The 14,347-nt window shown below is 41.7% G+C and overlaps 1 protein-coding gene across 1 annotated transcript in view; it reads right to left on the reverse strand.

Annotated features, from left to right (window-relative positions):
* The window catches only part of MAB21L3 (mab-21 like 3), a 34,693-nt gene that overhangs the window by 4,107 nt on the left and 16,239 nt on the right, over positions 1 to 14,347 (reverse strand). Inside the window, exons 3-5 of the mRNA XM_007950293.1 lie at positions 11,412 to 11,703; positions 2,401 to 2,582; positions 1,525 to 1,719 (exon numbers count right to left, since the gene is read on the reverse strand). Of these exons, the coding sequence (XP_007948484.1) occupies positions 1,525 to 1,719; positions 2,401 to 2,582; positions 11,412 to 11,703 (669 nt within the window). The remainder of the gene's footprint in view (positions 1 to 1,524; positions 1,720 to 2,400; positions 2,583 to 11,411; positions 11,704 to 14,347) is intronic.

The following is a 14,347-nucleotide window of genomic DNA, read 5'->3' on the forward strand; positions in this document are numbered from 1 at the left end:
GTTTGAGAAAGAAGAAGGTGGGAGTGTGATCAGAGGCCACTTTCTTCAGGGAAGCCCCCAACCCACTAGTCCAGGTCTGGTTCTGTTGCTCTGTACCCTCTGTACCACACTGTATGTGATTCCACATGCACATGTAGGATTGTCTGATCAGTGTCCATTTTCCCCGATTGACCATTAGCTTCAAGAGAGCAGGAACCACGACTCTGTACCTTCATCAATGTGACTCCAGGTGTGAAGCACATAGCAGGTGCTGAGGGAGGTGTCTAGTCCATAGCAGTCTCAATACGTGAATGGATGAGTGAGTGAATGTATTAATAAATGTACACTGTTGGTTGGGGGCAAAAGGTGCTGGCAGAGTGATGGAAAATCCCTGCTTGATTTGGAAGCCAGAAGTTCCTAAGCCTTGAAACATGTTTGTGGCATATGGTAACCTCAGCATGTCATGGCTTCCCTGCTGCTTGCAGATTGTGTGTGTGAGTGTGTGTGTGATTACACTTGGTACATGAGTGGGGACTAAGTGGGTCATAATACCAGAGAAAACATGCATTCAGCAGAGGTTTAAACAATTCACAGGACTTCACCAAACTGGATTTCTCAAGGGCAGAGGCCGCATTGTGTAATCCATGTCTGAACCTTGGCAGGGTTTCTGACACACAGTTGGCATTCATGTTGGTTTGCTGAGTGAAATAGAAGAATTGTGAGGGGAGGGGAGGGAGGATAACGAGGGAAAGGGAAAGGATGAGAATCAGGAGGAAAAGGAACAGAAAAAGGTGGAGGAAGATGAGAGAGAAAGGGGAGGGGAGCAAAAGTCAGGGAGAAGGAAGAGGGAGAGGAAGAAGGGGAAGAGGATGAGAAGAGAAAAAAGAAAACGAAAAAAGGGGAATGGGAAAAGGGAAGGGAAGAAAGTGTGAGGATATTTGCTACCCTGGCTCAGGGGTGTTGTGTACACACCCATACAGCCTGGGTTGGTATATTTCCGTAACAAAAACCCACTGCCCTCAAGTCAATCAATCACAACTCACATAGACCTTATAGGACAGAGTAGAACTGACCCAGGGTTTCCAAAGCTGTTAAATCTTTTCAGAAGCATCTTGACTCATTTTTCTCCCATGGAGCAGCTGGTAGGTTTGAACCACTGACCTTTTGGTTAGGAGTTGAATGCTTTAACCACTATGTCACCAGAGCTCCTATATTTCCATGTTGTTGTTGTTGTTATGTGCCGTCGAGCCGGCCGCGACTCATAGCGACCCCTCCTTGGGTTTCCGAGGCAGTATCACTACAGAAGTAGGATTGCCCAACCTTCCATAAGAAGTAATAATCTGCAGGATATTGAACATAGACACCAGAGCCCCATCCTGAACTCATCGCTCAAATACTCACACACACTAATTCACCCTCACACTCATATTCATTCACACCCATCTCTTCATGGCTTTGGCCATGGAGTACAGAGGATGCAGAGAGGGGACCTCCTGACCAAGCAACTCCTAGGTCCTGGACGGAAAGTGCATCTGGCCCATTCACCTGCAGATGGTGGGATGTGAGAACTGGCCTCTTGCCCGGACACCAGACATTCTCCTTCATCAGCCGCATGACCTTGAAGCATTTCCTGCGGCAGCCGCCATCTTCATCCAGCAGCTCCAGAAGTGCCTGCTCTGCCCGGCAGAAGCTCAGCTGCCAGTGATAGTTTGAATGGGCCAACAAGTTAAACCCAAATGACTGCAAGAAGAGAAAAAAAAAAAAGGAAAAATGGAAGGATGATGCTTGCTGAAGTGGAAAGCCATCCCTGGAGCAGTCCACTAGTGTGGGGAATCTATTACTGGACAGATAGTGCATCCTATATGAGGACAAAGAGGGGAAAACCCAGTTGCTTTGGAGTTGGTTATGACTCAAGGCAACCCCCATGTGTGTCAGAGAACTGTGTTCCATAGGGTTTTCAATGGCTAAGTTTTGGAAGAAGATAGCCTTTCCTCCAAGGCAACTTTGGGGTGGACTCAAATATCTAACCTTGTGGTTAGCAGCCTGACAATTATTTGTGCCACTCAAGTATTCCTCGAGAAAAATAGGAAAGTTAACAGGAGAAGCCTGTATTCCACATTCTCTTGTTCAGTGGTTCCCAAACTGGCACGGATATTGGAATAACCTGCAGGGCTAATAAATAGTAGACTGATGAGTCCTTCCCATAGAATCTCTTTCAGTAGATTGTGAGTGGGGCCAAGAATCTTCATTTCTATTCAGTTTCCAAATGATGCTGATGTTGCTGGCTGGGTACCACACTTTGAGAACCTATGGATAAATTCATCTTTCCTTTAAAAGCCAGTCACCACTCAGTAGTGTTGTGATTGGTTAAACTATGAGGATTCTGCCCTGGTGAGCTGGGGCCCGCTTGCTTGCTGATACCTTGATGCACTCCACTGTCTCCGGGGAAGGCCAGCGCTTCAGACATCGGGGCCACTGGGCTTTTGCAGACCAGGAGGTGGGGATCTCCACTGTGGGGACCAGCTCTAGTTCCACCTGACATGTGGTTGTTTCCACGGCAACCCAAACCATAGAGCCATAACTGTCGAGCATGCTGACCTTACCTGATGGGAAATTACCAAACAGACAATGAGAAGAGAGAGTCTTGCTCAATACAAGCATTCAAAGAAGGGATTTGTGAGCAGCTGCTGTGAGCAGCTCCTTGCAACTGGTATGTCAACTTTCGCAATGCAAGCAGCCTGCCTGGGGTGGAATGTCTATGTGAAACCAATAATATAATAAGAATGCCAGGTACATATCGCTAGAAAATCTTTGTTGGTGGGTTTTTTCTTACTCTCACCCAAGACTTTTATAGTATCCCCCGCCCCGCCTCTCTCTTCTAAATAGGATATTCTTTTCAGAAGACTGAACTGAAAGAGCTGTGAAATAAAAAGGTATATTATTTGCTACTGTAAAATAAAATTTAACCTTTTCTGTATCTTGCTCTATTCCATGCAAATACCTAGATGCTCATTTTCAGAGTGAGACAAAGTAAGACAAACATATGGACGATACCTTTTTCCCCCCTGCTATTTGTGCAGATGTTCTGACATTGATTAAGGAAAGCCTAAGTCCCCTAATATGACTGTTATTAAAATTTATGTACCATCACTAATGCCAAAGAGAAATAAATTGAAGATTTTTACAAACTGCTGAAGACTAAAATTGATCAAATATGCAATCAAGATGCATTGATAATTACTGTACTTGATTGATAGCTACTGATCTAAGAAAATACCAAGAAAATACGGCCTTAGTGATAGAAACAATGAGAGAGATGGCATGATAAAATTTTGCAAGACCAATGACTTATTCATTGGAAATATTTTTTTTCCAACAACACAGTGAGTATACACATGGAATTCCCCTGGAGGAATACATAGAAATCAAACTGACTACATCTGTGGAAAGAGATGATAGAAAAGCTCAATATCATCAGTCAGAATAGGGCCAGGAGTTGACTGCAGAAGAGACCATCAATTGCTCATGCGCAAGCTTAAGTTGAAGTTGAAGAAAGTTAAAACAAGTCCATGGGAGCTGAAGACCTTGAGTATCTCTCTCCTGAGTTTAGAGACTATCACAAGAATATATGTGATTCATTGAACACTAATAATTGAAGACCAGAAGAACTGTGGGATGACATAAAGAATATCATACACGAAGAAAGCAAAAAGTCATTAAAAAGACAGGAAAGAAATAAAATACTTGCTCTAGAATGTATAGAAGCTAAAGAGGAAGAAGAAATGATGGTGTAGAAGAGCTAAACAAAACATTTCAAAGGACCGCTCAAGAAGACAAAATAAAGTATTATAATGAAATGTGCAAAGACCTGAAATCAGAAAATCAAAAAGGAAGAACACACTAGGCATTTCTCAAGCTAAAAGAACTGAAGAAAAAATTCAAGGCTTGAGTTACAATATTGAAGGATTCTATGGCCCAAATACTGAACGACACAAGAAGCATCAAAAGACAGTGGAAGGAATATACAGGAGTCACTGTACTAAAAAGAATTGGTCAGCATTCAACCATTTCAAGAGGAAGCATACTATGAAGAACCGATGGTACTGATGGAAGAAGTTCAAACTGCCTTGAAGGCATTCACAGAAAATAAGCCTCCAGGATGTTCTGGAATACCAACTGAGATGTTTTGATAAAAAGATGCAACACTGGAAGGGCTCATTCATATATGCCTAGAAACTTAGAAGGGTACCTGGCCAACCAATTGGAAATAATCCATATTTGTGCCCATTACAAAGACAGATGATCCATCAGAATGTATACATTATCAAACAATATCATTAATATCATACATAGGTAAAATTTTGATGAAAATAATTCAAAAACTGTTGCAGCAGTACATCCACAAGGAACTTCCAGATACTCAACCTGGATTCGGAAGAGCATATGGAACAAGAAATACCATTGCTGATATCAGATGGACCTTGGCTGACAGCACAGAACACCAGAAAGATGTTTACCTGTGTTTAACTGACTATGTAAAGGCAGTTGTATGGGAATTCCAGAACATTTGTGCCCATTGTGCCCATGAGGAACCTCATTGTGCCCATGAGGAACCTGTGCATAGATCAAGAGGCAGTTATTTGAGCAGAACAAGGGGTTATTGAATGGTTTAAACTCAGGAGCGGTGTACATCAAGGGTGTATCCTTTCACCACACTTATTCAACCTCTATGATGAGCAAATAATCTAAAACTGGACTAGATGAAGAAGAATGCAGCTTCATTAACAATCTGCAATATGCAGACACACAGCCTTGCTTGCTGAAAGTGAAAAGGACTTGAAGCACTTAATGATGATGATCAAAGACTACTGCCTTCAGTATAGATTGCACCTTATCATAAAGAAGACAAAATCCTCACAAAGGATCAAAGACTTAAATGTGTAACCTAAAACTGTGAAGTTCATCAAAGAAAAAATAGGGGCAAACTTAGGGGCCCTGATTTATGGCATAAATAGACTATTAAGCATAACCCAAAATGGACAAACAGCAGAACTATAAACTAGATGACAGGAGGTCTTCTAAAAATTAAATTTTTATGTACATCAAAAGACTTCTCCAAAAGAGTAAAAAGAGTGCCTACAGATTGGGCAAAAATATTCAGTAACAACATATCTGACAAGGGACTTATCTCTAAAATTTATAGAAGACTCCCACACCTCAACATCAAAAAGACAAACAATCCAATTAAAAAATGGGCAGAATAGATATTCATGTGGCCAACAAATGCATAAACAAATGTTCCCAACAACTATGCCACCAGAGCTCCCAATTAGCCATTGTTATGTTGTTATTTGCCGTCGAGTCGGCCCCGACTCATAGCGACCCCTCCTTGGGTTTCCAAGGCAGTATCACTACGGAAGTAGGATTGCCCAATCTTCCTTCCGAGGAGTGGCTGGTGGATTTGAACCGCCAGCCTTCTGGTTAATTAATTAGCCATTAGAGGGATGCAAATCAAAACAACAATGAGATATCATCTCACCCCAGCACTAAGAGCAAAGTTCAACAAAATAGAAAATATCAAATGCTGGTGAGGATGTGGAAAGATTGGGATTCTCATACACTGTTGATTAAACTATAAAATGATACAACCACTGTGGAAATTGGTATGCCATTTCCTTAAAAAGTTGGAAATAGAAATACCATTTGATCCAGCAATCCCATTACTAGGTATATGTCCTAAAGAAGTGAGAGCCAGGACACAAATAGATATATGCACACCCATTTTCATCACAGCACTATTCACAATAGCAGAGATGGAAACAACCTAAGTGCCCATCAACAGAGGAATGGATAACCAAACTATGGTACATACATACAATGGAATACTATGCAACACTAAAGAATAACATAAAATCCGTGTAACACTGTGTAACATGGATGAAGTTGGAGGATATTATGTGGAGTGAAATAGCTCAATCACAGAAGGACAAATATTGTGTTAGTCCACTACTGTAAAAAGTCAAGGAAAGGTTTACACATAGAAGGAAACTTTCTTTGTCGGTTACCAGGGATGAGAGAGTAGGGGAGGGAAAATTGCTAGAAATTGCTAGATATGTAAGAGACAAGTTTGATTCAGGTGAAGGGAAAGGCAATATACCAAAAAGTGAGTCACCAACACAGTAACACTAAGGAAAAGGAAGACACATAGATGAGCACAAAATGTACAGACAATAAAAATAAACATTTTTACATATAAAATACTGCATTAGCAGTAATAACAAACATTAAACTATGGGTAGATACATAGGTAGACAGACAGAATGATCAGGTATATCTAGGCAAAAGAGAATATACCCATGACCATATATAAGGTTAAACTAAAAGAAAAGAAAAACAAAAAAACTGCCATAGAGTCTATTCTGACTCATAGCAACCCCCATTGGGTTTCCAAGGCAGTAAATCTTTACAAAAATATATTGCCTCATCGTCCTTCCACAGAGCAGCTGGTGGGTTTGAACCAACAACCTTCGGGTTAGTAGTCAAATGCCTTAGGCACTGTGCCATCACAGTTCCTTATATATATAAGGTTGGCAGACGATATTTCTACATACATATTTATATGTGCTTTAAGAATGTCCATATACATAGAAATAACAGGGAGCAAACTTATTATAACTTCTTAGTCACAGCCAACCACTCTGAAGGAGCAAGTTGTTGGACCTGTGGACTCAGGACCGTGGTCGTGGGGGACATCAAGCTCAATTGACATAACATACTACACAAAAACAATTGTTCTACATCTTACTTTGGTGAGTAGCAATTGGGGTCTTAAAAGCCTGCAAGCAGTTATCTAAATGCAACAATTGGTCTCTCCTCATGCAGAGCAAAGAAGAATGAAAACGAAAGATTCAGGGAAACAGTTAGTCCAAGGGACTAGTGGGCCATATGATCCTCAGCTTATATGACCATGAAACCAGAAAAACTACTAGATGGTGCCCAGCTACCACTGTCACCCACTCGGAAAGGGATCAGTGCAGGGGATCCTGGATAGAGTGGGAGAAGAATGTGGAACAAAACTCTAAATCATTAAAAAAAAAAAAAAAAAAACAAAACAGGTTTATTGGTCTGATAGAGACTGAAGCCCACGAGACTATGGCTCCTTGTCACCTTTCAGGTTTGGAACTGAACTCACTCACATGGCTTCCAGCCAAACAATAGATTGGCATATAAAGTGAACATTTATATCAAGTAGGTATATTCCTTACAACAATCAATCTTGGGAGATCAGTATTTGCACACAGATATAACTCAGAAGGCAGGCATGCATAGGAAAGGACACAGGGAAAAGGTAACCATAGGGAGGAAGTAGGAAGAGAGCTGTTACATTATGGGGACTGCAATCATGTTATGAAGCAAAATGTGTATGAACCGCTGTATGGAAAATGAATTTGCTCTGTAAACTTTCATGAAAATCACAGGAAAAAAAAATCCACACAACTGGACCAATAAGTAACATCATGATTAATGGAGAAGAGATTGAAATTGTAAAGGATTTCATCTGAATTGAATCCACAATCAATGCCCATGGAAGCGGTAGTCAAGAAGTCAAACACTGCATTGTATTGAGCAAATCTGCTGCAAAAGACTTCTTTAAAGTGTTAAAAAGCAAAGATGTCACCTTGAAGACTAAGGTACGCCTGACCCAAGCGATGGGATTTTCAATCGCCTCATATGCATGAAAAGCTAGACAATGAATAAAGACCAGAGAAGAATTGGTGCCTTTAAATTATGGTACCAGTGAAGAATACTGAATATACCATGTACTGTCTTGGAAAAAGTACAGCCAAAGTGCTCCTTGGAAGTGAGGACGGCAAGACCTATGTCACACACTTTGGTCCTGTTATCAGGAGGGACCAGTCCCTGGAGAAGGACATCATGCTTGGTAAAGTAGAGGGTCAGCAGAAAGGAAGAAGACCCTCAAAGTGAAGGACTGCCACAGTAGCTGCAATGAAGGGCTCAAACGTAGCCGTGATGGTGAGGACAGTGCAGGCAGGTCTAGGCAGCTTTGGTCTGTTGTGCATGGGGTCACTATGGGTCAGGGCCAACTTGATGGTTTAACAACAAAGTAGCAAGACCCCCAACTTTTTCATATCCCTTTGTCTGGAGCTCTGGTGCTATAGTGGATAAGGCACTAACCAAAAGGTCAGCAGTTCAAACCTACCAGCCACTCTGCGGAAGGAAGACAGGGCGATCTACTTCCTAATGATTTACAGCCTCAGAAACCCAAGGGGGTCACTAAGAGTCAGAAACAAGTCAATGGCAGTGAGTTTGGTTTGTTGTTGTTGTTGTTGGGCTTCAGCTTAGCTTGCCTTTGTATGAGTCAAAGTTTCTTAGTTGGTATTTGTTTCCATTACCCAATAAGCCAGCCTACCCTCGGATGTCTTTATCATCATAAGCCATTATAATTATAAAACACTTCAAACCCCATTATAGCCTTAAAGAGACATGTACATGGAAGTACATACTCACTGCCTTGTTTCCAAGCCAGTGAAAGAGAGGAGAGAAAACAAATGCATGTGGTAACTTTGTCAGCTCATATACCAGCATTTCTTCATTTATAATGTGCTGCCCCTTATTTCAAAAGATACAGGAGCTCTGGTAGTGCAACAATTAAAGCCCTTGGCTGCTATCTGGAAATCTACCACCTGCTCCACAGGAGAAAGATGAGGCATTTTGCTTCTATAAAGATTTCAGCCTTGGAAACCCTAGAGGGCAGTTCTACTCTGTCCTATAGGGTCACTAAGAATCAGTATTGACTCAACAGCAGTTGGTGGGTTTGGGTTCTTTCAAAACATACACAGGAGACTTTGGTTTGTTTGCTTTCGTTACAACTAAAGACAAACTGTCTTGAACCAGGATCTTTTATTTTGGTTTTCTTTCCTCAGAGGAGAAAATGGGAGCTTATTAATCATGGTCAGATATTCAAAGGGAGAATGTTCCTCTCCTCGGCCAGGGTGTCATAAAGGGCTATTGTCTGCCTCTCTTCAGAGCTGGCCAGAAAGGAACAATGGTACTCAGCATTATTACTGACAGCACCTCACCAGGCAGGCTTGGTTTGAATCTCTTGTTTGCACTTTCACTATTAATATTGTTGCAAAATGAAGGTGTGCCTGGCCCACACCTGGTTTTGCTGCTTTCTCTGCTTACTAGGTATGTGACCTCCAGCAAGTGACTGAATTTCTCTAAGCCTCCATTTTCTCATCTGTAAAATGGGCAGAAAAGTAATTCTTACTCTATAGCATTGGTATGAGGAATACATTAAGTAGCCCATGAAAGTGTTTTGTACATAATAAAAACCTGTTAGATGTGAGCTATTACCATTATGGAAACTTTCAGAACTATTCTGTCTAGAATAGCAAATATATAACTATATAGACTATGTAATATACCAGGGAGCTCTGGTAGCATAGTGGCTAAGGCACTTGACTGCTAACCAGAAGGCTGGTGGTTCAAACCCACTAGCCGCTCCTCGGAAGGAAGATGGGGCAATCTACTTCCGTAGTGATACTGCCTCAGAAACCCAAGGAGGGGTCGCTATGAGTCGGGTCCGACTTGATGGCACATAACAACAACAACATGTAATATAAGGCTGGCAGTTCAAACCCACCAGCCACTCCTCGGAAGGAAGATGGGGCAATCTACTTCTGTAGTGATACTGCCTCGGAAACCCAAGGAGGGGTCGCTATGAGTCAGGTCTGACTGGACGGCATATAACAACAACAACAACAACAACAACAACGTGTAATATAAATATATAAATATATCCTTTTCTTTCTACACAAATGGGATCTCATGCATTTTGTTTTTTCACTTAATTATCTAGCATGGACATCTTAATTATTGTGCATGGGATCACACATGTGTGTGTACCTCATTCTTTTTAAAAGCTGCATAGTGATCCACTTTGCAAATATAATTTATTTGGCCAATTTCCCTTTGTCAGTCATGTAACATATCTCTATTTACTATTATGAAACCTACTGCAATGGCTATCCTCTTGCATATTTTTTTTGTATGTATATTTGTAGGAATATATTTCTAGACTAGAATTGCTGGATTGCCAAGTAAACACATTATAAAAATAAAAATGGACAAATTTGGAGGCACCAATTTACACTTCCAAGAACAATGTCTGAAAGAGTCTGACTCTGCATTATCTATTCCCACACTGAATATGATCCCACTTTTTCATCTCTGTCAATCTGTTAGGTGTTTTAATGTATACTTGAAATGTACATTAGATGAAACATTAAAAAAATTTACTAGCTATTTATATTCTTTTTCTGTGATCCACAGTTTTGTCATTATTTCAATTGGTCTATTCATCTTTTTTTTCTCTTATTTGTTGATAAATTCTCTTTGATTACAAAGGAAATGTTGTTGTTGTTGTTGTTATGTGCCGTCGAGTCGGCCCCGACTCATAGCGACCCCTCCTTGGGTTTCCGAGGCAGTTATCACTACGGAAGTAGGATTGCCCAACCTTCCTTCCGAGGAGTGGCTGGTGGGTTTGAACCGCCAGCCGTCTGGTTAGCAGGCAAGTGTCTTAGCCACTATGCTACCAGAGCTCCCACAAAGGAAATAAGCAATGTTTTTTCCCAGTTTGCAATTTATCCTTTTACTTTGTGTTGAGCAAAAAGGATGTGTATGGTGTATGTGTATGCTTGTCATACTGCATAGTAGCTTAAAATTTGGGGACTGTCAGACCTAGTTCTTTATGACTTTTAGATTTTGTGTTTTGGTACAAGTCGGCGGTTTTTGAATGTGGTATCTCAACACACTGGGAAACTGCAGCCAGATAGAGGGTATTACACTAGACACATGCTAATAACTAAGAGCTCTGGTGGCATAGTGCCTAAGGCATTTGACTCCTAACCAGAAGGCTGGCAATTCAAACCCACCAGACACTCCTCAGAAAGAAGATTGGGCAATCTACTTCTGTAATAATATCACCTCAGAAACCCAAGGAGGGGCCACTATGAGTCAAATTGATGTGACAGCAGTGAGTTTTTTTTTTTTTTTTTTTTTCTTGGAAAATTTGTAAATAATTTACTTTAAAAAAAAATACATTGACACTGTTAAGCTAACCTCTTGAAAAGGGTGCATAACGTACAGCCCTTTATATCTGTGCCATAGCTAGTAATCTAGTTAAATCCATGGGAATGTGTTGTGGGTATGAATTCCATATTTCTGTGTGTCAGAGCAGGAAAAAAAAGCTAATTCAAATCATGAGGATTATACAAATGTAAGGAGCACATCAATTATTGTCTCAAATAGGAGTTTTAAGTGATAGGACATTGCCTGTTCTGCAGAAGATTTTTAGAACAAAAGAGAGATGCCAGAAGTTTCCTTTACACTTTTCTGGATCGGCTCACCTGGGAAATGACAGGTTCTGATTGCATTTTCCACCAGCTTCTGGAACACCCGGAGGACCTTGGCAGGCACGATGTCGCCCTCGATGTTCACATCTGCTTCATGCCACTGCCACAGGCTCTTCATAAACTGCTCCACCTCCAGCCACTGCTGCAGGTCCTCTGGGCTCTGCACAGGGATGGGGAGTCTGGCACCCTGCAGGGTGTAGTACCGCCAGTGCCGTTTCTTGGCCTCCCTGTACCCGGCCAGGCCTTTCACTGGGACTGTGATGAGGAAGTGGCTGGGGGCCAAAACCTGGGTCAGTAAAGGAGAGAGAAGGAGCATGAATGCAGACTTGGGAAGCCACAGCAGTCTTCAGGGTGTCAATCTGTCACGTCAAGCAGCCAATGAACCACTCAGCCCTCAGCAATGTGGTGAGGTGGGCAGAGAACTGCACCTGTGTGTTACAAGAGACTTCTACTTTTTTGCTGCCACGAACCCACTGTAACACTTTGAGAAGGTAAATTAACTTGCTGAGCCTTTGGTTTCATGAATCCACAAATAAAAGAGTGAATTCCACTTGGAACTCTATAAGGAATCAATGTCTGGGAGAAGAAAAGGGAGGGGATGGAACTAGTATTTACTGAGTCCTGTACATACCACACCTTGTGTTAAAATTCTCATACATTGGCCCATTTGAGCTTCACAATCACACAGTGAGGTTGACTTTGTTCCCATTTCCCAGATGAGAAACTTAAGGCTCAAGCAGGCTTGGAAATCTCTCCAGAGACATATAGCCAGTAAGTGGTAGAGTCAGAATGTGAGCTCCGTTTTCTGATTGCTTGTTCAATGACCCGACTCTACCCTGGGCTGGTTTTCAGCCAAGAATGAATAATCTGGAATGGATGGAAAGTGGGAGGGAATATGAGAGGAAGGAAAAGAGTTCTGTAAAATGCCTCCCTTTCTTTGTGCTTGTATTCATAATCCCATGGCCAATATTAATACAAAATTGAAGGTCAAATGAAAGCTTGTTTTCTGAGACAATGGAGCTATTATTAAGATGATTCTAAATTTAAAGGAAAAAAGCAACCAATCAGCATCCACCTCCTCCCTTTCTATAAGAACCAGTTAAGCAATGGTCAGGGTGAACATGGACAGGCCAATAGTCCAAAGGATAGAGAGAGTTGGTCAACAGGGTAGGTACCAACAAAGGGAACTTGAACTTGACCACATCACGTAGCAGCCCACTCCACACTGCATCTTTCTTTGTCAGTCAGCTGTACACTGGAGAAGCCACCTCCTCCTCATGGAAAATTCTGACAATGGAATTTGGTTAAGCTTTGCCTAAGACCCAGTCATTAACCAATTCAGGAGGTGAACATCAAAATCCACTCCATGATGACTCTGCCTCACTCTCAGAGAACAATGGCTACATGCTTTAGGTGATAGGCCCACCTGCCCTCCGCTGTCTGTAGAGAGATTAAAAATGGGGGGCTGGAGGGGACTGGACTATACAATTCATAATTTGTACATTATTTGAATCTACTTGTATGTGAATTCAAGAGGACTATTAAGTTGTTAGTCATGTAAATGGCAATTATTAATACTTGTTGAATTTGATCCAAGATAAAAATAATTTTTACGTGCTACAGTAAATTTTTTGCCAAACTTAATATGTAAGACTTGATGTATGTGAATATAAGACATATTTTAAGCTATGAATTCTGAGTGGGACAATAGATGGAAATTTCCTGGGGTATAGTTCTAGGGAAGGTGATGTTATCATTGTATTCCTAGTGATGTGTATTTATTTGTCCAATTTTGGTTGGCATAGGGTGGGCAGGTGATGTTCTGACATTCCATCATCCAACCCAGATTTACAATGTTCATCCTGGAGTGAATTTCCTAAGATCTGACTCTTCCCCCAAGTCCACAAGTCCCTGATCTTGTGAGTGGTATTTGTATCCACCAACCTGTCTAACCAGCCTCAAGATGTACTGAAGCAGCAATAGTCTTTTATTTGGTACCAATTCTTTTGATCATTCATTTATTCAACATAAGTTGAGTGTGTTTTATGTGCCCCAGACCATGCTGGGTGCTAGAAATGAAGCAAACAATAAATGTGATCCTACAATCAAGGGGTATATAGTCTAGTGTGAGAAACAGGTCATGAATATATATATAACACAGAGTGAAAGGGGCTCTTATGTTTCATAAGAAAAATCGAGGCAAGGAATTATGGGGATTCAGAACAATTCAGAGTCTCACTTTTCTCATTTCTACAATGGAGATAGCCACTGTGTGTCTTGCATGAGGTGATTTGCAGGTTTAAGTGAGATCATTGACCTGAGAAGGGCCCTGCCCACACTACAGTGTTGCAGGAATACTGGCTGTCAGGCACTGGCCTTGGTGGCTCAGAGCTCTGGGGGCTTCCTCACTAGGGAAAGGGATTGACAGGCTGCTCCCACAGTTTCTAAGCACTGCCTCTTTTACTTTCTTCCCTCCCCCACCTGCAACCTAGAGATTATCACTTGCAACTATTTTCTCACCAATGCCCTCTGTTCCTTCTACCCCATCTCCAGCCTGGATCAACCTAGTGGTTAACTCGAGCCCGTAGCGCAGTGACAGATACACAGCAGGCAAGGGTGTTTCTAAGGTATGACAGGTATGGCATGTGTCCTGGGCACCACTTGAAGGGAGGGGGGTGCCACTAAACAGTTTCTATTAACCCAGTATGGCACAAACTGCTTTCTCAAGCATGGCAGACAGCCAGAGGCACAGGGAAGGGTGGGCCTTTAAAGGGGGCATTTGTTCCCAGGTGCAAGTCCAATGGAGCACCAGATGAGGTATGGAATGAGATTCCCAGGCACCACAAATACGAAAGGTGCTTGTCTGAGGGGGGAAGACATTTCTGCATATTTGTAGCCACTAATTCACTGCCTTGGAGTCAGATCTGACT

This window comes from Orycteropus afer, unplaced genomic scaffold (genome assembly GCF_000298275.1).
Source record: "Orycteropus afer afer isolate SDZICR_OR568_19922 unplaced genomic scaffold, OryAfe1.0 scaffold00010, whole genome shotgun sequence".
NCBI classification, from domain to species: domain Eukaryota; kingdom Metazoa; phylum Chordata; class Mammalia; order Tubulidentata; family Orycteropodidae; genus Orycteropus; species Orycteropus afer.